We start from the raw sequence: 25,655 nt of genomic DNA on the forward strand, positions 1-25,655 counted from the left end.
ATTAATTTATGTACTGCATATATTACACCCTATATTGCATAGTTATAAACTAGAAACTGTTTAAGTTGATTAAATATTGATTTTAAAGTATGTTTAATTTAAAATTATAAATTGTAGATAGCTTTTTTGCAAATAATCTTGGTGTATTAATAGATATGTTATTTTGTAATACTTTTATAAACATATATTTATTTTAACAAAGATATTTCTCAAAATCTTTCTTAAAATAGTAGTATTGTTTATTTAACAGCTCAAGGTGATAGGAGAGATTAATTAACTTTTTTTTTACTATACTGGATGATTAACTTAAAGATATTTACCATAAGAATCTCTGAAATGTTGATTAAATTCCAGTTTTTTCATTTTCATCATGAGAATTCTTGTTATTATAACATTGGCCATGGCGAACTGTGCAAATTATTTCTTTATTCAACTATAACTGAAAATGTTCAAATATACATACCTACAAACTGTAAAGAAAAAATAATTACATTTTTCTATTCGTTTATGAAAGTACAAAAAAACTGAAGAGCGTTTATCTTTGCACAACTTTTTTTCTACAATTAAATCAAATTTTTACATATTTCTATGGTAAGAATAACAAAAATTATCAACATAGTCAAAAATATAATATTTATAACAAAAGAATACGAAAATTATATTCCAGATGAAAAGAAAAAAATTCTTTAATTCCATTTTTTTACAAAATGATGTTTATAAATTGTGTATTATTGTATATAGGTACTTTTATTTGGTAAAATAAAAGATGCTTACATTTATGGCAAAAATCATGGATTAGTTTAAAAAGTTTTCCAAAATAATTTACAACATATTTTTGTTAGAGCAGTGTTATGTGTATCATTGCACTTCTGCCATAAATATTGCTGATAAAAAATACTTCTAATGATTTCAATTCAATTTACCTAAAAAATATATCGCCGTAAATAAGCTAGAGCTGGCAGTGTATGTAAAATATCTATTGATAAATGCGTATAAAAATTTACGCATTTTTAGAGTATAATCCTATTAGTACATCTGCTTCTCTGAAGCCAGTTTCTATGGCGCCGTGGACTGTTGAGAAGTAATAGGGATGAGTTGCTTCCCCAGCAAATTGAACAATAGGTCGATTTTCCACATTAGTCAGTGGCGTTGCCAAAATAGTTTCCGAAGTAACCCCATTGCCTCTCTTGCATTTCACCGTTTGGAAAGAATAAACTCCTCTGAAATGAGGATTGGAATACCACTGAGATCTGAAACATTTACGATAAAATAATGTTTAAACATAGTATATGTGTATATACAGTGTGTCCCTGGACGGGGCACCGCGCTCTTGTACACTTTTTTATTGTTGATTGTCGAAAAAAAAGTTATTCTACATAAAAAGTTTTTCTTATCTTGGGAAGCCATGAACAGTAATCAAATACGTAATAAAACTTACAGGACGTCCAGAAAATTTCAAAATGTGAAATTTTCCCTAAGCAAAGTACCCTTAATTTGTTTTCGTTAAAAACTGTATTTAACAAAGTTATTCGAGAACTCAAGAAATTCAGTTTATTCAGAAAAGAACAATAATCACATTTTAGAACAAAAAGAAGCCGCAATTTTTAACTATCTTACATACCATATAGTTACCATGGATATTTCTTTATCAATGTCAAAGGCAACATATTTATTTTTATTAACTGCCCACCAAATAATTTTTATTAATAATGATAATCCTGGAGCAATGAATTTATCTTGTGAAATGTTATGGAATCGGCAATGTTTAAGTAATGTGTATGTAATCTAAAGTCATTTTTAGTTCTTAATTACTATTGTAAACGTTTAAAACGGTTTTTATCTTGTTTTACCTATCATTTAAAATTTTTCCTGAGTACGGTTTCGAACCCTTTCAAAATATCTATTGGAGGAAGTCATAACAGTATAAAAGTCAATACAACATAAAATATCCAACAATTGTTTTTACTACTATTAGCAATACTAATTAGAAATAATAAAACACTTCATAAATTCGTATTAGTTTCTTATTACGTACAATTTTTTTAAATCATTGATAAACAATGACTAGATTTTGTCATAAAAATAGCAGCGACGTATTTAAAAAAAATTAACCTGATGATGGCCCCTTGAAGACGAAACGTCGGATTGCGAAAAATGTTGACGTCATTGGATAGAGCGAAAAAAGTGGCATTGCAAATATGTCATTTATTTTAAAATACATTTTCAAGTAAACCAAGAAAAAAAAATAAAACGATTTTGCAAAATTTCGGATTTTTCGGGATATCTCTGGAATTACCCGGAATTTTAAAACTTTCTAAACGGCATATTGTTAGGTATAAAAAACACAACTTTTTTCTAATTTGAGCCACCCCGTATCTCTTTCCGTTTCCTAGATCCTAATGCTATCCCATCTTTATCTTGGACACGCTGTATATGATTGGAAAAATTGAGTTCAACTGATTTTCTTCTGTCTACTTCTCTGTCTTACCGATTTATCCTGTCAGGTTTGTTTATTTCATACTCTTGACTCAGGAACTTCTTCAGCACGTAATAGATTCCATTAATCAGAACCCTGTCTGACAGTTGCTCAATAACTGGAACAAAATTTCCCGTGAACCACGCTATGAGAACCTTTGGATTCTTCTCAGTCGTTTCGATTGCGTATAAGTATGTCACCCAAGATGTTCCAATCTGCCAACAAATCAATAATTAAAAAATTGTTAAAACTGAGCGAGATTATATAATGAGTGACCCCTTTAGTGTCTGTATAAAAGATGATAAACACCTGTTATGTCGTGGAAAAGGATTAAATATCTAATAATTTGAAGAGACCTCTTTCGTGATGTTTTCCAGTTACCGAAAAATTTTAATACTTAACGGAAAAATGAATAAATTGCAAAATTTCCGTATTACAATTTTCTTAACGTTGTTTAAAACATACTGAATACTTTTACTACTAATTAAATCCAAAATGATAATTTGTTAATAAAAGAATTGTAAAGAACCGGAACCTCTTCTTACATTGCGAGAAATTTTTGACTCCATTAGACAAAATAAACAAAATCTCAGAGAATCATTTTTTAAGATTTGTCATGTTGAGAAGAATCAAAACTAAAATGTGTTCATCTCTTACAAAATATTGTACGTACCCAATTTGGGTCCTCAGGAAGATCTCTAAGTACTGACCACTTATCTTCCGAACTCCAAAAAAAGTTGAACCCATTTTCATCCCCCCACCAACGCTTTGGGAAATGCAAGGCAACTTTCATTACAGACCCAAAACCAATATTTCCAATAACTTGGTGTTTGATGTCTGATAGTCTAGGTTCAAACATAGTATAAGCTCTTTCCTTCAACACGCCAATGGAAGGAGTGAAAATGACGTGATCAACAGTGTATTCGGTACCATCAGAGCACGAAACCGTCACAGCATTCTTCAGAAGGTTTTCATTCCACCGGATTTTCCTTACTTCATTATTGAGGATGATCTTAGTGTCAATTGGCAGCTGTCTTATTTTATTTGGGTATTTCCTCATTAATACTTCTAAAATGGTTTTGTACCCCAATCCGTTCCAGTTGAGTTGAAGGTCACCTCCACAATCTCTGTAGTCATTTTTGGCTGCAGGTTCGTACCAAGAGAATGAACCTTCGAAACCCAAAACTTTATGTTGAAAATAGTCCATTGTTGATAAAGCCAGTCCGAGTTTTTCCCTATCATGGCCGTACTTCTGGTGTAATGTTTCATTAAAGCTAAATAAAATAATAAGATTAATCATTTTGACTTTTCATTGTAGAATAATGTACAGGGTGTTCACGTTTAATCCAGAAATTTGAACCTAGTGCCAAAGAGATAGTGCCAACACGCGACCGGGTATGATTTGTTTTGATCTCTTAAAACAGCTGTATGCCAAGATTGCCAAGTTCCATTAATTACACAGCCACACAAAAAAAGAAAAGATGTCTGTACTTTTCATGCGACATATGTTATCTGTAGTATTTTTGCCTCCTGATCACGAAGCTATTATGATCATGAGCTATTACATCACAGGAATTTTCTAACCTCAAAAAACAGGTAAAAAATAACAAAAGTTCATGAAAAAGTGCTAGGAAAAATATAAAAATTTTTGTGATGGCCGACCAAATTTTCAAAAAATAACAGAATAGCAGCAAATTTGGTATACGGGGGTTTTTGGTGTCGCTGATTACGTATTCGAGGTCAGAATTGCGAAACTCATTTTGTAATATTTTACTTTATAACCTGAGTATCCAATCATGTATTAACCTACTTTTTAAGTAGATCAATGACCTCGAAAACCACCGTATACCAAATTTGGCGCGAATTTGTTATTTTTTGAAAATTCGTTATATCTGACCTTAATTGACCCGTTCTTTTGAGGTTAGAAAAAGAACCATCAATTTTGACCGCTAATTCATGTTCAGCGGGGTCTTAACTATATAAATGAACATTTGAATATAGAAAAAAGAAATCTATTTTTCCTACCACTTTTTCATGAATTTTTGTTATTTTTTACCTGGTTCTTAAGGTTAGGAAATTCCTGTGATGTGATAGCTCAATTCTGACACCGGATTCGTGATCAGGAGGCAAAAATACTGGAAAACATATGTCGCATGAAAAGTACAGACTACTTTTTTTGTGGTTGTGTTATTTTTTTAAGAATTCCAAAATTTCCAACAAAAATAGAAATATATCATTCCTTAAGGAGGTATATCGGGTTTACTCAAATGCACAGATGTACTTGAAATTTATATAGCGTATTACCCAGTGCTCCCTCTGTGCGTCATATTTTTTTTTATTTTTTTTTAATCTAGATTTTGATATATTGTTGTTGAAAGTTGTACATTTTAACATAGGTTTATATGGTGAAGATGGACGGTGCGGCTCTTTTTTGCCCATAACTGAGAAAAAACTGTAGAAATTGTGAAACAAAACTTTTCCATAGATAGTACACAGTATCATCTTATTTTTGACGTAAAACTAAGTTTTGAACATAGTACAGCTGTATTAATTAGAAACAGAAACCGATAAATACATTTCTCACTTGAGGATTAATGTGGCAACGTCGCAATTAGCTGACAGCAAGGAGGGAATACATTTGAAAGACTTGATAAAAACGAAATTGATTTCAAACAAAAATTTTTCCTAAATCCCATGTATGTACATTGTTATCAACAATAAATTATCCACAACAGATGATCTTCTGTAATGTTTTTAAAAAACTAGATTAATTAAAAAAGACTAGGAAGCTGTGATATATTTATTGGAATAAAAAATACAGTTGATAAATCCTTTTAATATATTTAATGGTTTATAAAAACATCGTAATCATTACCCAGCAATATTTAGGGTAACATAAAATTTTATTTACTTGATTAATATAATTAGTAATACTTGAGATAAAAGCATTTGTACAGAATAACAAAGGAACATAAATATTTCTCAGCAAACTTTATATCTAAAAAATTAGTTATAGTTGCAAAACTTTTGCAACATTACTAATATAGAGATTAAAAACACGAACAGTGAGTAATAATGTAATTTCTATCACAGAACCTTCAAAATTGCATCCAACATTTTCTTTGACTTGGACGAGAGATGGGCGCGAATGTCATTTCATTTCTTTAGAACTAAATTAACATAATTCTCGTCGTTTTATCAGTTCACATGATTTACGGATTTTAAATAAAGGATACAAATCTTCGCTAGGATAATACGATATATTTGCTATATATAATAATTATATTATACATAGTTTACACACAATACATTTTTGAACGCGTACGCATCTTTACCCGAATTTGACGCGCAATATCTCCGATGTCCGAGGTCTGTAGGTTTGCAGTGTGTACAACTGCTAATTAATTATTAGCGCTGTTGCCACATCTACATAGTCTTTATGCGTTCATTAAATATAATTTAAAACTACTTAAATATGATATTTTTATGTTGTTAATTAGTCAATATGTATGCTATGTGCATATCAGTAGATTTCGATATAGATAATGTTTATCGCAAATAATTTCAATAAAATTTAATTCTTTCAAATTGGCAGCGAGCATTAGTCCCATAAGAAAAGCATAGGACCCCCCTGCGCTCCTCACTTCCCTCGGACTCTGATATACTTCCTTAAAAACACCTACTTAAAAATGGCAAGATAAAAAATTTTAAGAGGTCACTTTTCACAACCATCTTACAGTGAAATTTCACATTTCATAATAAATTGTATACGATTTTCAAGATAAAATTTTTCTGTATGTAATCAGTATGTTCTTCTTTTTCAACCTACCATTAAGTTCGAATAATAAACTCAATGTCGGTGTCTTTGATCTCACTGGGAAATTTCACGCCATGTTTTTGGTATAGAATTTAGATTTGCAGACAAAATTTTTAATAGAAACTTGTCACATTTATATTTAATTCAGTCTTGTAATAATTTTTCCACTAACTTGAAATCAGAAATCTGACTGTAAGTATTCTGTGCCATTTTGTGACATTACTTGGTATTTTAACTTCGATGTGATGTAGTTGTCATTATTGCCATTAAAACTATACAGATAAAAAAATTTATTCGAATTTAAAAATATACTAGGAATTATGGAATTCTCATCCTGTATAGATAAAAGAAAGGTTAGCTTGGCAACAAAATTTGTTTATAGATTGCTATATTGGTCAACGCTATCAACAAGAAATAACGTGGTTCACAAAATGTTCTTGACCTGCCAAATTTTTAGCTTGCTAAATATTACACAATTCATCTGTTACATTACAAGTATTTATTATAAAAAATCATAATCGACTTTTGCCATTGATGCTACTGTAAAAATGCACAAAATGTTCCGTGACGCGTTTTTCCTAAATTACGTCTTGATTTAAAATCGAGATATGTAGGTACTGTACGTAGTGAAAAGGTGCAACTTACTTTTGTTTACAATAGTCCCCTACAGTGAGATAATCAGGCACATGACGATTTCCATCTGCTGTGTACACCTCGTCCATGATATTGAAGATTTCCTCAGAGAACCCTTCATCTATTACCTTTCCCGAAGAGTGATAGAACTTTTTCGACAACGTAGAGTGCCTTAAAATGTTGAAGTCCTTCACAAGGTCGTATACGACATTGTCTTCCTCTCCATGACACCACTGAGCGCCCAAATCCACAAAGGCGTCCCCAAATTTCACACTGAGTATTCTTCCACCGATCCTGGATTCTGCTTCTAAAACTGTTACATTTTTGAAACCTCTCTCCAGTAATCTAGTAGCGGCAGCAATGCCCGCTGGTCCAGCTCCGATAACTAGGATCGAAGGATCGTTTCTCAAGCAAAAAACAGTTGAAATACAAGCAAGCAGAGTACTAAGACTGAATATTGTTTTCATATCTGCGCAAGAGGGGTTTTTGATGTATGTCCGAATAAGCCCAACAACTACGATATGATTAAGTTAAGTTGTCAGTGCAACATTCGGTTCGGTTCAACATAGAGAATTAAATGAGGTTAAAAGTTTGAGGGCATCTATTATCTTATAATTGACGCGAGAGATGGCATAATAGTGAATCCTATGAGAAACAAAGTCGACGTTATAGTTCACATCCGGAACTGTTTCATTGCTGATGTTTCTGATTTTGAAATTATGATTAATCATCTCGGTCTCAAAGCTATTTATTAGGGCGTTATTTCATTTATACAACCATTTTTCCTTATCAAATTAATCATAGAGCGTTTTTATTTTCAGTACACGTTTGTCATTGATGCATATATGTACTATTTTTAATAAACTTCTTCACTCTTTCTTTTGTACGGGGTCATTTAGGAGATGAATGTATTGGAATCTAAGAAAGTTATGAGATATGAAAAACGGTTAAGAGTGTTAGATTACTATATTATTTAATGATATTAAAAAAAACACTGGAACTTGTATTGAAGAAAATTATTGCAAAATGTTTCAGTGTGGATTCCTTTACAACCTCCTTGTGTCGTATGTTTTTTTTATAAGTTTATTGAATTTTTAGCAGTTTGGAACGGATTTAATTGGTATTGACAAAATAGTAAATATTCAGTTCTAAAAAAGAATTTAAACAGTTAAAGTGAATTGAAATATTTGTTGTGCACAATTAAAATCTTATTCCTTGAAAATCATATTGGTATACCTACCGATGTTTATTATTGAAAAATCTACTTCAATTTATTTGTAATATACAAGATGCGTTTCAAAGTAGAGGTGATTTTTAAAAGATATAGGCCAATCAATAGAGGTTTTGTATAATATGACAAAAATTAGACGAACGGTCCACCCCTAAAAAGATGCATAGAAAATCAAGGTCACCGACCAAGAGAAAAGGCCAGGATAAAACCTTTTGTAATCGATGCATTGAGTTATTGCGAACAAAAAACCTAAGTAACATCTTTGTGTCCGAGTGGCAGGTAATTTGTTATTAACAAAAAAGTTGCAAAATAAAAATATTGCAAAATAACGCTCTGCAAATTTTCCTAGGTAAATTGGGCAAAAATAAACACTTTTTGTCTCTTGACATTTTTTCGCAGAAAGCTTCCTTTTCGAGCTAGGGGCGATTTAAGGTAGAAAAATGGCTAAAAGTTGCCAACTTTAAAAATTCATATCTCAGCTCCTACCAAAGCTTTCGGAACTTTCAAAAGCGCAAAATGATCCTCGAGACTTATAGTTTAATGTAGTATTTTTTTTAAACCCGCCCCTTTTTTTTAACCCGTTAAATTTGCAGTTGAATTTCGGCCGCTAGTGCCCACGCGTCACCCCTACGTATCGCTATATATAGATATAGGGCTGTCGTGCATATAATCGAATAAACGCTATTAATTCATTACTTGTTACAATTTTTACTATTTAGTATTTCTAACACTCATACATATTTTCAAATTCATCAAATATTGTATATCATATAATTATTTATAAGATTTAATAATATGAATATGATATTTAAATGAAAAATAAATTAATTAAACATTACAAAAAATGCATATATCAAAGGTATTTATTAATACAAAAAAATATATTTACATTTAAATATAAACTTAACTATTTAATAAAAAATCAATTTTCAGTCTCCGAATCAGTATCATCAGTTTGTATTTCTGCATTTTGACATTTTATAGAGCAATTGCAAAGATCGCAAAATTTGAAGCCTTGTGATAAGCAAGAACAAATGTCTTCATCGCTGCAGGGTAACTTTCCACTGCAGGAACATATGAATTTTTGTAACATTTCCATGGCCGTATCTCCTTCAAAATAATTGTAGCACAATACATTATTTTTTAATATCCAGCCATATTGTGTTGGGTCGAAGGATGTTATGCTTGCAGATCTTGCTTGAGACCATTCATTGATTTGCCATTTAACACGCATAACATGTTGTAACAATACAGGCTCTGCCGGAGGTATTGATGATGGTATTGGTATCATGATGATTCGATATTTACTATACTATCATGTACATACTAGCTATTGGGAATAATAAATATTGTATTAAATAACGAATAGCACAAGAATATTTTTCGAAAACTTACCTGCAGTTTTATACAACATTGAATATTCACATACGTTGCATGATTGTTTACAGACTAATAAAGGATTGTTGCACTATGACAGCACAAATGAATATTGTAGAAAATGTATTATTTATTTTTTATACATTATTTGTCAAATGTTCACTGTTATTGCCTGATGCCAGACAATAAACTAATGATCCATGCGACACCCGATCGCTGCAGTCTAATCCATTGCGCTTGTTTAAACAAGTTATAACAAGTAATTCGCATAAGCGCACGTTCGCGAAAACTCGGTTAGTTAATATTTTGGTTGACTATCTATGCGTATCCTTTTATAACATTTTATATTCTAGTTCTAAATAATTTTTTGATATAAATATAGTTATATATAGTTATTATTATTGAAGCTACATTAATGAAGATACAGTTATAAATATAAATCAATATATTTGTAACGTAATACATATTATTTTCCATTTAAATATGATATTCATATTATTAATCTTATAAATAATTATATGATATACAATATTTGATGAATTTGAAAATATGTATGAGTGTTAGAAATACTAAATAGTAAAAATTGTAACAAGTAATGAATTAATAGCGTTTATTCGATTATATGCACGACAGCACTATATCTATATATAGCGATACGTAGGGGTGGCGCGTGGGCACTAGCGGCCGAAATTCAACTGCAAATTTAACGGGTTAAAAAAAAGGGGCGGGTTTAAAAAAATACTACATTAAAGTATAAGTCTCGAGGATCATTTTGCGCTTTTGAACGTTCCGAAAGCTTTGGTAGGAGCTGAGATATGAATTTTTAAAGTTGGCAACTTTTAGCCATTTTTCGACCTTAAATCGCCCCTAGCTCGAAAAGGAAGCGTTCTACGAAAAAATGTCAAGAGACAAAAAGTGTTTATTTTTGCCCAATTTACCTTAGAAAATTGTTTGCAGAGCGTTTTTTTGCAATATTTTTATTTTGCAACTTTTTTGTTAATAACAAATTACCTGCCACTCGGACACAAAGATGTTACTTAGGTTTTTTGTTCGCAATAACTCAATGCATCGATTATAAAAGGTTTCAACCTGGCCTCTCCTCGTGGTCGGTGACCTTGATTTTCTAAGCATCTTTTTAGGGGTGGACCGTTCGTCTAAATACCAGTAGTAAACGAACTGTTCTATCAGACAGTGTGGAACAGCCAAATGGAATAAATTCAGTATCTCAATTATTATGCATATTATTAAAAAAATCCCTAGACACGTCGATTTTGGATTCTGAAATGACATCCTGCAATGTAAAAATTTCATCCCTAAATTCAACCCCCTTCGAATGGCAGTTACAACCCCTAAATTTTTAACTGGGAAGTAAGGGCTTGTGATACTTCATTTGAAAAGTATTTTCATTCTCTATTCAAAAATACAATTGTATTTAATATTTATTGCAAAAATTAGCAGTAAAAAAATAAATTAATCAGTTTGACGAAATTCGCTACAGCAAACTAAAAAAAAAACTTAATTTCAACGAAGATGTTCAAAATTAATTCCTTGAACGTCTTGGCCGCATCCTAATAGTAAATAAAAACGTCTTTAATGTTTTCCAACATCTGAGGCGTGACCAACTTAACCGCAACAGTTTTTTTTTTTCAATAAAATTGGCAATGAATAATTTTGATAATTTTGTATATCTTCTTTTTAGTTGAAAATGCTGACAAAGAAAACTGAAATTGTTTTTGCTTGCTAGAACAAAACGCTGTTTTTATATTTTTGTTTGTTGTAACAAATTTCGTTAAGCAGACCATTAATTTTTGCAATAAATATTAAATACCTTTCAAATGAGGTATCACAAGCTCCCTACTTCTCATTTAAAAATTTAGGGGTAGCAACTGCCACTCGAAGAGGGTTGAATTTGGGGATGAAATTTTTACGTTGCAAGATGTCATTTCAGAATCCACAATCGACGTTTCTTGGAATTTTTTATAAATGTGCACAATAATTGAAATACTGAATTTATTCCATTTGGCTATCCCACGGTGTATAAAAGACAGTCTGTAGATATATGTTTATATGTTTCCCATTCCAATTTACAATTAATTAATGTTTTATATCATTTTGATACAAAAATAATTTTTTAATTTTTGCTTATAAAACCTAAATTAACGAAGCAATCTGAATGCTATAAAGAGACCATTTGTAGAGAATCGAAATACGAATAAAACGAGAGGTCGATCGATCCGATTAGATAATTAGAAACCAAGAAAAATTGGGAAAATTGGAAAATTTAGCGTTTTCTTTTTAAATTCAGTACTTCCCTATTTTTTAACTTATAGAGCTGACCCTATGCATAAAAGTCGTGAATTATATGTACTTTAATTGTGCACAAAGCAGGCGCTGTCGGACCATTCGGTTTGGCACAACTGCAATTTGATTTTTTTGGTGCCCTATTTTGCAAAACTTCTGGATGCGTTGGAGGTGGTCCGATTTTAATTTTTCAGCCGGATTTTAAACTAAATAAATACTACTAGAAAAAGTGTATTCTAATTTTTCGATAAAATGATGCGAAATAGGTGAAAAATTCCTCTAAACATGCTCAGAAACGACCGAGCGCACGTACATGTTCGAGTAGTGGGAGAAGGTCGGGAGATGAGGTATACAATTTATCATACTATACCGTCAACAACCAGAAGCAGCTGCTTTTTACACCAAACTTAAGCATACACAGTGGCCAGGGTATCGGAGTGGTAAGAATACACGGAATCACAATGATGTGAAACCTGTGGACATTCCTTGTTTTGTTCCTGCATTTCTTGACATTTACGCGAAATCTTAACATCAAACGTGAATTTGAAAGGTTTCTTACAAAATGTACTATTCTGTTCCAAAGGATACATAGATTAGGTGTCCTTGTATACCATTAAGGACATTTTATTACATCTCCCGATTTTCCCCCACTACTCGACCACATACGCGCGCTCTGTCGTTTTTTTATCATGTTTGGAGGAATTTTTCACCTATTTCGCATCATTTTATCGGAAAATTAAGAATATACGTTTTGTACTTTTATACTTCTACTTTTATAATCCGGCTTAAAAATTAAAATCGGACCACCTCCAACGCAACAAAGTTTTGCAAAATAGTGCACCAAAAAATTCAAATTGCAATTGTGCCAAACTTAATGGTCCGAAAGCGCCTGCTTTGTACAGACTTAAAGTACATATAATTCACTACGTTTATGTACAGAGTCAGCTCTACAAGTTAAAAAATGGCGGAGTAGTGAATTTAAAAAAAAAACGCTAATTTTTCCGATTTTTCCAGTTTTTCGTTTCTAATTATTATCCAGTCGGATCGATCGACCTCTCGTTTTATTCGTATTTCGATTTTCAACAAATTGTCTCTTTATAGCATTCAAATTGATTCGTTAGTTTAGGTTTTATAAACAAAAAAAAACTAAAAAAGCATATTTTTGCATAAAATTGTTTATAAAATATTAATTAATGGTAAATTCTATATACAGTCTTTTATATGATGGCACAGTGCGTTTGCTACTAATATTTGTGTCACAAAATCATTGATTTAATACTTTTTTGATTGGTCTAATAAGATATTTCTAGTGAGACCATCTATTGGTAATTATATGCGTTGACGAGATAGATCATCCACTGATGTAGGTACTGTCATAATTTCATGATATTTGGAAGAATAGAAGCGGAGTAATTAAAATTAAACCTAAAAGACCGTCACTTGTGGCCAATTTTTTTACTAAAAATCGCATTTTAACTATCAACCACACCCCGTATTCGCCATATTTGGAACCGTGCAACTTTTACCTTTTCGGAAAAATGTATTTACCGATGAAAGAAGAGCTTTTTGTGGACACAGAAGCCATCCAAAAGGCTTGTACCGGCATCTTGAAGGAAATCCTGACCGACGATATAAAATACTCGACATGCTTTTAGACCACTAGAATCGCTGTATTGAGTCGGGGACTACTTTGAATAAAATAATCGGTTTTGCCATTTGCCAAAAAAAAAACATATATAAGAAGTGGATCTTATTTGTAGAAGGGCGAAACGGGCGGTGACTATGAGACGCCTTCATTATAGCCATCCTTGTCTATCTCATGGATTTCTATGGCTTACTTTATCGCTCTCACGTAACTTCAGATAGACCATCGGTACTTTCCTACACTGTATACATATGTACAGGATGATTCAGGGTTAATCTGGATAACTTCAATAGAACAGAACAACCGATAGAATAGGTTAAAATAATGTTCATTCATGATTTAAACTTATATCCTAAATCGCACCGTTTCGGAGATAGAGGGCGTTGAAGTAGGAATTTTTTCCCGTTTTTCCCTTATAACTTTTGAACCACTCATCCGATTGAAGTGAAAAACACAAACACTCCTTACCTTCTTACAAGCTCCTTAAGTCTGAACCACCAACCCCTCTTAGAAGTGTATTTTGTATGCTACCCCCCTCTTACATTATTTCAAAACTTTTAAAGAAATGTATTAATTTCAATAAAACAGCTGTACATCACCTTTACCTCATTAATTTTGAAACCTTTTCGTCTCCTGTTTTTTTTTTCGAAATTTTGCATTGTTTCTGAGATATTCAATGCAACTCATGAAAAACAAAACTCACAGTGATTTGTATAAACTGACGTTTGTGAAAATCATCTATAAAAGTATTATAAGTATTATTAAATTCAAAAGTTATGAGGGAAAAAATCCTACTTTAACGCCCTCTATCTCCGAAATGGTACGATTTAAGAAATAAGTTTATATCATAAATGAACATTATTTTAACCTGTTCTATCGATTTCTGAAGTTATCCAGACTAAATTTGAATCACCTTGTATACAATTTATGCGGCTGCGGCGCTACACTGTAACGAATTTCATTGAATATCTCAGAAACAAGGCCAAATATCGAAAAAAAAACAAGAGACGAAAAATATTTATTCCCTATTTCAATTTTTTAATATAAAAACGAACATTTATTGATATTTCCATATGTACCCGCAATATGTTGACTAATAATTTTGTTGAATAATGTTTTGATATATGCAACTTGAAATACAAGAATCCGTATTCATGCCTGCATACGATTTTATGCACCTATACAAGCAATTTTGAATATACGAATCTGTATGACAAGTTGCATAACTTAAATTAAATGTATGTATTTTAGTAACTATTAAAGGCAACTTTACTGAACTTGATTAATATTGTTTCTTCCAAAGAAACATTGGACCCTCTTATAACTTTCCTTTGATTAGTTTCTGAAAAATGTTTAGTATAAACTATAAAACCCTCGAATGACTTTAAAAGTGTTTTTTTCAATATTCTTGTTGCTAGAACCGAGATCTCTGTACAAGGAGGAGGAGTGAGAATTTGCATTACACCAATAGTGAATGTTGTGAAAATTTAGTATGCCTTCTCCAGTTAAAGAACATTCATCCGTAAAAAGCACCAGCCTATATAATCCGGATTTTGTGTTATTTGATGTTGAAACTATTGGCAAAATTCCATACAGGGCTGAAAATCATTGTTATTTATCTGAACCCTTTGTCCATGATAGGGGTGTAATAATTGTTCCCGTAGTACATTCCACACGGTACTATTAGTATTATACGCCTGCTAAATAATACCGCTACAAACAACGCACGTGAACAAGATGCACAGGGTCGGCTTACATTTATGGTTAATTTTCTTAATTAATTTTTTCCAAAATAGAAGCATTTAGACCACTAGTTGCTTAATAAAAGTTGTTCATTTTCGTGTCCTCTATCATCTATTCCAAGAATCGCACTTACTTCAGAAACACCCTGTATTGATGTATTACTTAAAACGAAAAAAAATTATGTATGTGTTAGATAATTAATTAAAAGTGAACACGTTTACAGATGTTAACGCATGCGCATTAAAAAAATATTGATGAAAAAGCCTGTTGTGCGGAATGAAAGGAATGCAATTTAATTTCTTATTAAAAAATTGATAAACGGTCAGCTCATACAAATTTGAAGGTAGTTTCTGCGGGGCAATAAAACTAATTTCATATATACATATTTAATATCTGTTTGTAGTTTATACATTTTGCACAGGATTTTAACTACAAATTTAGTTGTATTTAAGTTATCCACAACTGACCTTAAAATTTGGATCATTCAACAATCATCTTTTCTCTATATAATATATTAACATGTATTGACATAATTTTCGTATTATCAGCGATTTGTTAATTACTAATAAATTTCTTACAAAATATGTTTTTGCACTACAGTATAAAGAAAATATCTATCACTTTCTACAAGTTTTATACAGAGTTGTACCAAAATAATATTTTTCATAGAAATATAGACATTGTCAAAGTACGAATTAGAATCATAGAATTAATGTAAAATAAATATATACAAATTATTCATGAGAATTTTTAATTTGATAAATTGTCTGTACACTCAGTAAATCTAAATACGTTTCTCAATTGTTTCCAATATTTTTTTGACCAATATTCGCAATTTCCATAAATAGTTTCTAATGAGGAAGATGGAATCGAAAAACAAAAAAGTAATACGATATAAATTATTTAAAAACGTAATTGCAAACTTGTAGAGATAGAAGCAACAATGTATTGTATAAATATATTTCTTAAATATTTCATATAGAAGCACATTTTCAAAGCACTTAAACATATCCAACTGTACAGAAAGATATGTGCCTAACCATCACCCGAGAATTACTGACAGACGCGATAAACGGTTAAAAGATATTGCAGTAATGAAGTATTTACTAAAAACTATTGCTTGCCTTTTTATATATTCACAGCTAAAATCGAGGAAATCCAATTAAAGTTGGATCAGTTTCAACAACAATATATAATTTAATCCATAACAATTCGTAAATAATTGATTTAAGTGGTATCAGCAGTGGGCGACAAAACAGAATACAGATTTTCTCATTTAAAAGTACCTACTAGTTGTCTTCTAAAAGTTGACAATAAAAATTTTCGAATTCTACATACAAAGTGCTTGTTTGACATATTAGTAGGCCAAATGTATAGTAGGCATAAGTTTTTTAATAACCCTGCTGACTTAACAATTTGGAATTATTATGAGAAATTTGGATGTGATAACAGTACAGTAAACATAATAAGTTAATACACAATGAAACTGATAATTCCTGATTTGTCTTCCACTTGCTGAAGTTTTAACAACAAAATTAACCCTAATTCTATGTACACAATTGAACAGTTTAAAATATATCTACAAAATTATTTTCAAGTCCATGGCACACAAATTTCAGTAACTTATGTTCGAAACCTTCAAATGTACAAAAAATTACAATTACAGTAAATAAAAATAAATAAATTAATGTATCCTAAATTAAACAGCAAAAGAGTTAATCACACTATAAAATATGGAATGCATATAGATGTAAATATTCGCTTAATTGCATTGTTTGTGATAACTGTAGATTACACATCTTATGGAATATTTCAAGATGCAGAAAAGTTCAATACCTTAGAATTACTAGTATCTATTTTCTTAATTTTTTGGATGATCAAATTTATGCTTGGAAATTATTTTGTAATTTAGGCAAACATTGTTATTTTTCAGTTCTATTATTTTGAACAATAAAAATTGAAATTTATTTAATACAATTTATATTTATCAAAATTACTGCCCTACTTTTTAGTATTACTTGTGACCAGCGTGAGGACCAGATTTTGTTCTATTGATTCTTATATTTGAAAACATTAGATACCAAAGTATATTTGTAGAAAAATTACAAATTTTACTTTTAAAACCTTTGTTGTTCCCATTCTAGAAGATATACATCTTGAAATATCAATGTGACGTTTAGGAATACTTTTCTCAAATATACATCTATTTACAGTAAGGGCATTATATTTTTTAATTAACCCTATAGGAATATCTGGTAGAATATGAGCCCCAATTGAACTACTTAAAGCTTTTCGAGCATAGGCAATTTCAATGATTCCGGAATTTCTATATCTTCCAGGCATATCACTGAAGGATTGAAGGGGAATCTTACTGGGAAGTTGTATTTGACATCCATGAGCAAAGTCTGGAAAAAAAGGAAATAAATAGATCAAATATTAAAAACTTTCTTTGTGCAGACCTGTTGTTCTTGACTTTGAGGACGTTCCTGTAACTTAGCCTGGACCTTCCTGATGAAAGACACAGGCACCCTCTGCTCAAATTCATCCACAGGAGTATATAGGTTGAGTATTTTGCATATCTGCAAGGGTGTGAGGGCACTACACATTTCACAGACGCTCGCCACATCTTCCTCTGTCTTTCTTGCTTGTAACAGATGAGCCGCTTGTATGATCGGTTGAAGAGTCCCTTGTATAGCAGCTTCCTACAATTGGTAACAATGTTTTAGTGTTGTTGAATGAAGGAATTTTTATAGTTTTACTTACATCCAAACTTTTCTCTCTCGTCCACATTTCAAAGTGGGAGAGGTTATGCCTGATTTGGAAGCCTTTGGACCAGTGACATAATTCTTTTCGAAGGAGCAGGTTGTTCAAACTTGAGGCGCACAGGAAGTAGAAGATTTGTTTGAAGACTTGAGAAATCACTTCTGGATCAACTCCATAGAAGGTTAATATCTGAAAGGTAGTCAATTTTATACCTCATTGCAATCATATATTCTTCCTTTTTAAAGGAAATATCATTAGTTACCTTGTGGTGGTTGGTAAGTTCTTGAAGTAAAGCAGTTGTAGGTTTCTGATTGTTAACAGGACTATCCAGATCTCTAGCTAAGCTACTAGTTCTTCCTCTGAAACCACTGGGTTTATTGCCACTAATACCTGGAATTTCCTCATGTTCCAAGATGGCCGGTACTATAAGTGGTTGAACTTTTTCCTCAAAGTTCTTTATCAGACCTTAAACGTTTAAATTTGATATTAAAACTTTATTCATTTAACGAGGATATTTTATTTCTTACCTTGATATATCCACACAGCAATATCTGATAACACTTGTCTGTATTCCGACAGATCAAAGTTTCTTAAACATTGCTCGTTCTGCTTTGAAGTATTTTTCTTCTGGAATGCTTTGTCACCACTGTACTGCTTCATATTGTGCAGCAACCTACAAATTTAGTCAGGTAATTTTTACATTGCAATATTCGAATTTATATCTATCAAGAATTACCTTAAAGTATTTGCAAGCCAAAGCGTAGTGGTTTCGAAATCGTCATGCCGTTTCCTGATAATTTTCTTCACCGAGTTTGTGAATGCCGAAAGAAGAGTCTTTACTTTATCTTCATCATTTATGTAATCCGTATGTCTTATGCACATAAATATTATGTAGGCCGGAAGACCAGGAAGAAGAGCAACAGCAGTTCGTGGCTTAAGTTCTAAAATACAATTGAACATATAGAGTCTGAATGCTTGTAATAAAATTATATAAAAAAGCAAGTGTAAAGAAAAGAATCGAATCACGTTTACCTAAGACCATCTGCTTCATGATGACATTTTCGTCTCCAGATCGGAATGAAAACATTCCCATATATTCCCTCTCCTTTTTCCTTATTGTCGGGCCAACTCTGCTTGGTGCGACAGGTGCTTTGGCGTTGGAGTTTGTGTCGTTTTCTATTATTGTAGCATCATCTAAGTCTAAACCGGCTTCCTTCAGTTTCTTCGCGAACAGTTTCATTTGTTTCTTTAGCTTCCTTACACTTTCCGTGAGAGTATCGTTTTTATCCAACAAATCGAGATTTTCTGTCGTCAATCTGGTTATTTCATGCTGCATGAAAGCTTCTCCTTGTGACTGTGGGGTGTTGGTTAAGTTGGCGGCGAGTATTCGTTGTTGTCTTTCATTATCTTCTCTGAGTTTCTCTATCTCAAGTTTGTACTCTTTTTCGTGAGCCTTAAACTTAGACTTTTCATCTTGTAGTTCCAGTTCCAGCTGTTTATTTATCGTTTTTTGAGTTTCGTATGCTTGTGCCAGTTCCCCGTCTTCATTTATGTATTCACCTATAAAGGTCGAATTAACGTTCGACAATTAAAAATCAAAATAAAAATGTAAATCGTGCAAAACAAAAGATAACGTAATTGGGGTAGTTAAAAAAATACATTACAGTAAATTGAAATTACGAAACAAGGCAACTTTGGATCAAATGTTTATAACATCTGATTCAAACAAACATATAATAAAGAATTACATAACATGGTCATATCGTATTTTTTATAATTCCCCAGTAAAAGTAAACTGTACCTGTCCTCGTCTTTGAGTTAAGTATGGTTTTCATGTTATTTGTCTGGTTCGCTAAAACACTCTTCAGCTGAATCACCTCCTCCGTTTTCCTCTCCAACTCATGTTGTAACGCTTGCAATTGCTCGTGCAATTTGGATAAGCCGGTGCCCTCATTAATACTGTTTTGTAATTCGAACAATTGAGCCTTCAACTGAGAATTGCACAATTCAAGTTCAGATATCCTAACTGCGTTATCTGCATCGTTCTTAGCTTTTTCTGTCCTCGGAGACATGTCGATCTCGTCTAGTCTCTTTTGCATCCTCATTTTTTCTCTTTCCACCTCTGCAAGTTTATGTTGTAGCTTAAGTACGAGACCAACATCAATTTTCGTTTCAGTATCATGTTTGGCGTTGGCTTCGCTGCTGCTGTTCGTACTCGGGGTCTGACTGTCATTTGTTCCTAGGAAAGTGATTAATGAGTTATAAAAATATCTGATAAGGTACTCGCTACAATTTTATCTTATCTTAAAAAAATGAAAAACAGATTATTGCAATAACTTTAGAAAGATGTGTTATAAAGAAGTCATTCGTTAAATTTATTATAGTACGTGGTTAGGCTTACCATCAACTATCTTCCAATCAATATTTTCCAATTTTTCCCTAGTATGCGAACTGTTGCTAGTAATCGATCTAACAGAGCCATACCCGTGATCCTCTGGCAAGTCACTGTTAAGAAGGTTTTCATCGGCTGTAGAAATACTGCTTATATCACTAACATTCCTTTTGTGGAAGCCCTGTTGGTTCTGACTCTGCAGCTGTTGTTTCAATTCTTCGCAATGCTGTTCTAAGTAGTTGTACTGTTGCAACAACTTCTGGTATGCTTCTCTATCACTGTCCGCGTCGTTAAGAATCATCAGTTTCTCTTCTTCCAGTCGCACCTTTAGATTTTCTTCAGCTCCCTTCTCGTTCATCTTTACTATTTCGTTGATGTTCTCCAGTTCCTTTCGTAATTTCGCAGTCTCCAAAGCCCATAACTCCCTGTGTTTTTCTGTTTCTTCTTTGTATTTCTCTTGTTCGTGAATCAAGTCCATCTTTTCGTCCCTCTCCACTTTTACGTCTTCTTCCAATTTCGCTATTGTTTTATTTTTCTCAATCAGCAAGTTGTTCAGGTTTTTGATTTCGATTTCCATAGCTTTAAATGCTGTCATCTTATTCCTAAAAGTATAGATAGATTAAGCTAAAAAAAATTATATACAGTCAACTTACTTTAACTCATTCACTTCATTTTGATAATTTCTTAATTCGGTGTTAGTTTTGCTGACTTCATCAATTCTTTGCTGTAGGCTAATAATCTTATTCTCCAATCCCTTGTTAAGTTTCTTGACATGTTCGATAGATCTAGCTTCGATTCTGAGCTTCTTGTATTTCCTCCTAGCCAAAAACCTGCGAACAGCAGCTTGACAAATAACGATTTGCCTCCGCATTCTCTTATACTCTCTTCGTGCCAACCATCCACGTACGTGTTTCTGGATTATTATAGCCTAAAAAATAAAACTTCACAGTTGACTTCTGTATTATACAAATTATGTACATTTTTATTACCTTTGCATTATATTTAAGATTGAGGAAGCGAAGCCTTGCCAAATAACCTCTAGCGTATCTCTGGATACCAGTAATACATTGCCGTAGCCTCTGGTATTGAACCCTCTTAGCCCAACCTCGGACATACCTCTGAATGGTCTTTGCGGCCCTTTCTCTTCGTAAATTGCTTGCAAGTCTAAAAAAGAATCGATTGGTTAGAAATTAAAAGTTTTTAGTTGTCAATGATTGGAATTATTTTATATTTAATAAAACTTCAAGAACGTGTACCTTCTTGCAAGAAAGCCTCTGGAATAGCGTTGAATAAGCAGAGTCGATTTTTTTATCCTTAAGTACTTCTTTCTCCATATAAACGATCTGACTGTCTTCTGCATCATTATGCAGCATCTCTTCAACTTCTCCGCTCTCAGTTTTTCCAGGTAAGCTACCTGTCCAGCACGGAAGAATATCTTTGTCTTACCAAACTGATAAACCTCGGGGTTTTTTATGTACTGCTTCAGTATAGTCTCGCACGTTTTCTGCATATTGTTCCTAATGATATCTTTAAATTTGCACAGTACTCTGTATCTATAAAAGAAGTCGACATAGGTCCATCTACTTGGAAATCCAGCTGAGGATATCCTGATAGTTTCCAGTACACCACATGCCCTGAGCTGTTGAACCGCTCTTTTTGGATTATACTCGAAAGCTGCCTTGGAGTCATTGGGTTTGATACACCGCACATAGTGAGGGGTTGTGGCATTGAGCGTGGACATCAGTAAGTTAAGAGAGTCCCTGAACTGGGATCCTACAGATTTCTTATGTGTTCTTTGAGAAGTTTGAGCAGGTTTTGCGGCAACAACTTTTACTTTTGTTCCTGGAGGTGCCAGCTTTTGGGATTCGGACGCAAAGAGCATTTTGACTAGATGATTTTTACTGGCTTTAATTACATTAATTTGTTCTTCTATTACAGTGTCCCGATTTTTTTCCAAAAAGCCGTTACTCTCATATTGTACTTTATCGGCAAAATGATTGATTACGAAAGATGAAGAACCAAACCGGCCTTTAGCGAAGTGGGAATATTTCATGCATTTAGAATACAATTTTTCTGTCCAAGAACCATCAGAACCTTTCGGCATCTAAAAATAAATTGAAACGATTTATTTTTGTTATTACCATAATATTATTCTACGTTTACCTACCCTGCATTCCTCATCCAACAGATCCAAAATTCCTAGCTTCGTCTCAATCAAGTCTATGCAAGGCTGATTGTCGTAAAAGTCTATCATCTTCCATTCTATACCTTCCCTGATATATTCTTCTTGCTCTAGCTTGAAAACATGCAGATTGAACTGCTGTTGCAATTTCTCGTTGGCGTAATTTATGCAAAATTGTTCAAACGAATTAGTTTCGAAAGTTTCAAAACCGTAGATATCCAGTACACCGATGAACTTATGTCTTGGGGTGTCCGTTTCTAAGGCTTTGTTTATCACCAGCACTATCCAGTTGAAGAGCTCTGCATAGATGTGTTTAGCAAGTGCATCTCTGGATACAGCAGCCTCTTCCACACTCATAGGCTTCATGAAGATCTCCCTCATCGATACTAATTTTCTGGTGCAAAGCCACAAACGCATTTCCTCCTCATCTATGCCAAGAAGGTCCGAAAGTACCTTCATGTGTTTATCACCCGGTTTTATCGCACATCCTTCCTGATCTTGTTCGTTTTCTGTCTCGATAATACACTCAGAAAACTCGATGTTACCTAGGTGGAGGATGGCTGCTAGGATTTTGAACATGTCATTCTGTTCGGCTTCGGAAAATCCTAATAAATTGAGAGCATGGATAGTTTCCTCGAAGCTATCCAAGTCATCTACTCCAGACACATCTGGACTTTCTCCTTGGTTTAAGTAGTGGAAGTTGTTTTGATGCACTGTATTAATAGAGTATTTATTATTAGTACAAAGAGGTAAAATCTAGATTTAGAAACATTGTAGATGAAAGGATTCGGCGAAAGAAACGTCATAAACCAGGCTAAGACAACTTCAACATTTCTTTATTAATAATGTAATAGTAAACAATCTAAATTAAAGATTACTTACTAAAATAATTGCTAGATGTAACAATTTCTAGAATTATCATATATTATTTGACAAAAAAGTGCATTACAAAAATATGCTATAACACAGTTTGTGATTTCAATATCTTTTACTCAAGTTTTATTTGGGATTCGCAGATAATAATAATTATATTTCCTTAACTATTAGTGTGCATAAGTAAAGTTAAAAATTGCATTCTATATTAACTGGAGATTTTTCTCATGAATTCCTGTAGCCGCTCCATAAAAATGCAATTAAATAAATTTAAAAAAGTAATAACTAAATAACGTAATCAAATTTATAGGTAAATTATTAATTTTTGGAATATTAACTATTTCTTTGTGTATATTATAGTAGACTACTAGACTGAATGTTTTAATGTGTCGTCAATTTGATATCATATCCATTACACGCGATCGTAATTATTTCATATCTGAATTTCCAATTTGATTTACTTCAAATAATAATATTTAAACTAAATGGGTGCATAGTAAATAAAAACACAACATTTTTTTCTTTGTTTGTAACTATCACTTTAAATATACTACAACAATTTTATTTGTACCGTCACTACGTCACTTCAAGTTGTCGAATGTAAAATATATTTATTCATTATTCATCTCATCACACTTTTAAACACTAATCTATTTAATTTATATTTTCTTATTTTTGTATAACAACTTTTACGACTGCCTTGCAACTCTTAAATAATATGCTTTTTAAACACATCTTTGACCTCACCTTTTATTTTGAATAAAAATTTCTATTATTTTTCGTAAAGACATTTTTACACAAGGTTTTTCTGGGATTCGCATGTAGTAATTATTAGCCATTGTTTAATGCATTTAACTAAACTCTATGCGTTCTAGTGTCCGGTTCATAGTGACACGAACAGTCAACTACTATGTTCACTAACAATGTTTGTGAACAATGTAATAACACTTGCAAAATTAAGCCGAATAATGATTGACTGTGTTCGCTAACAGTGTTCGTGAACGATGTTAGTAAGGTTTGACTTTTCACTAAGTTGAACGTTATTTTATATGGTGATTAGGATATCATAAATACATTACCAAACTTAAAAAATTATTACTTAGTTGAAATAAATCTGTCACCTATTTTTTTAGAATTATAATATATTATTATATATTAGATTATTAGAATATTAACACTAACTTGTACTGCCTCTATCAAAAGAAAAACAAGTAACTATATATTCTACCACAATATTTTCCATTTGTGTTTTTATTTATCCTGCCATGATATAATATCTTGAGTAAATAACTGACAAAACACTTTTAACTTCCTGCATTAAATAAAGACAAATACTGCAGATACTATATTTTTATATAAAATGTTGATATTGCAAAATATTGATTATTTATAATTAGTTAGTCGAATGTGTAGAGGGCAAGTTAAGAGGGTAAGTACAATTAAGTATTGAATGTAATATGTTGATATAATTCCTAAGTATTTCATAAATACAACAGCGTGCAAGATACAATCTATAAAAATTTAAACATTTGACATCACACCTTTGCGTTAAAATTTTGAAAAACAAATGAAATACGACTAGAAAAAGAAATAATATAAAATCAGTTTCCTTCGCAATTATTCGAAATTTTCTAAATTTCAAAACGAATCCGTGATCGGCATAAAATTCTGGACATATTTGCTTATTTAACCCTTTATGTATCTCTTAAAATAAGAAAGAATGGACAATTATTATTGAGTATATTTTCACTTAATATTAAGTATTTTGACAATTTTATTCATTTATGATAATATTAAAATTAAAACTGATTAATATTACTCAAATTAGGTGCCGATTAAATAAGTAGGTACTCTAAATAATAACCTGGTATTTAGTACACTTTACCATTGTTTAATAGTAAATATATTTTATTACTCATGCGGGATAAGTCCCATCTTTCCGCTTGTTTAGGTCGGCAAATAGCTGTTTACCTACTCTATTTATTTGCGTGCGGTAATCACACTTGTCGCCCGCGAATTGACAATAAAACACGCAAAATTTAAATAAATTATGCTATATACAGGGTGATTTACAATTTATCCAAAAAAATTTGGGAATAGATGCAGCATGAGAAATGGAATAAATATCGTAAAAAAAATTTTTGTAAAATCCTTATAGTTTCCGAGAAAAAAAATATTGAAGTTATAGTACATTCAACCACTACATAGCTCTAGCGTCATTC

The 25,655-nt window shown here is 32.0% G+C and overlaps 2 protein-coding genes across 3 annotated transcripts in view; both read right to left on the reverse strand.

The window, feature by feature from the left end:
* Positions 1 to 668: 668 nt before the first annotated feature.
* LOC108904740 (spermine oxidase) lies at positions 669 to 7,485 on the reverse strand. The gene is made up of 4 exons (XM_018707407.1): positions 6,939 to 7,485; positions 3,150 to 3,750; positions 2,489 to 2,691; positions 669 to 1,250 (listed from the first exon to the last, which is right to left on the reverse strand). Exons 1-4 carry the CDS (start codon positions 7,391 to 7,393, stop codon positions 1,001 to 1,003), a joined length of 1,509 nt encoding a protein of 502 aa, XP_018562923.1. The 5' UTR covers positions 7,394 to 7,485; the 3' UTR covers positions 669 to 1,000.
* Positions 7,486 to 15,603: 8,118 nt separating this feature from the next.
* Positions 15,604 to 25,655, reverse strand: part of LOC108904925 (unconventional myosin-Va) — a 92,401-nt gene continuing 82,349 nt past the window's right edge. Inside the window, exons 5-17 of one of the 2 annotated variants that reach the window (XM_018707657.2) lie at positions 22,546 to 23,273; positions 21,635 to 22,482; positions 21,368 to 21,542; positions 21,032 to 21,306; positions 20,388 to 20,980; positions 19,788 to 20,225; positions 19,019 to 19,528; positions 18,723 to 18,927; positions 18,514 to 18,659; positions 18,249 to 18,451; positions 17,987 to 18,175; positions 17,683 to 17,925; positions 15,604 to 17,628 (exon numbers count right to left, since the gene is read on the reverse strand). In XM_018707657.2, the coding sequence (XP_018563173.1) occupies positions 17,506 to 17,628; positions 17,683 to 17,925; positions 17,987 to 18,175; positions 18,249 to 18,451; positions 18,514 to 18,659; positions 18,723 to 18,927; positions 19,019 to 19,528; positions 19,788 to 20,225; positions 20,388 to 20,980; positions 21,032 to 21,306; positions 21,368 to 21,542; positions 21,635 to 22,482; positions 22,546 to 23,273 (4,676 nt within the window). In that variant the 3' untranslated portion in view covers positions 15,604 to 17,505. Of the gene's footprint in view, positions 17,629 to 17,682; positions 17,926 to 17,986; positions 18,176 to 18,248; positions 18,452 to 18,513; positions 18,660 to 18,722; positions 18,928 to 19,018; positions 19,547 to 19,787; positions 20,226 to 20,387; positions 20,981 to 21,031; positions 21,307 to 21,367; positions 21,543 to 21,634; positions 22,483 to 22,545; positions 23,274 to 25,655 lie in introns of both variants that reach the window. The other variant, XM_018707650.2, reaches the window with a different exon arrangement.

This window comes from Anoplophora glabripennis, unplaced genomic scaffold, assembly GCF_000390285.2.
Source record: "Anoplophora glabripennis isolate ALB-LARVAE unplaced genomic scaffold, Agla_2.0 scaffold8, whole genome shotgun sequence".
In the NCBI taxonomy this organism is placed as follows: Eukaryota; Metazoa; Arthropoda; class Insecta; order Coleoptera; family Cerambycidae; genus Anoplophora; species Anoplophora glabripennis.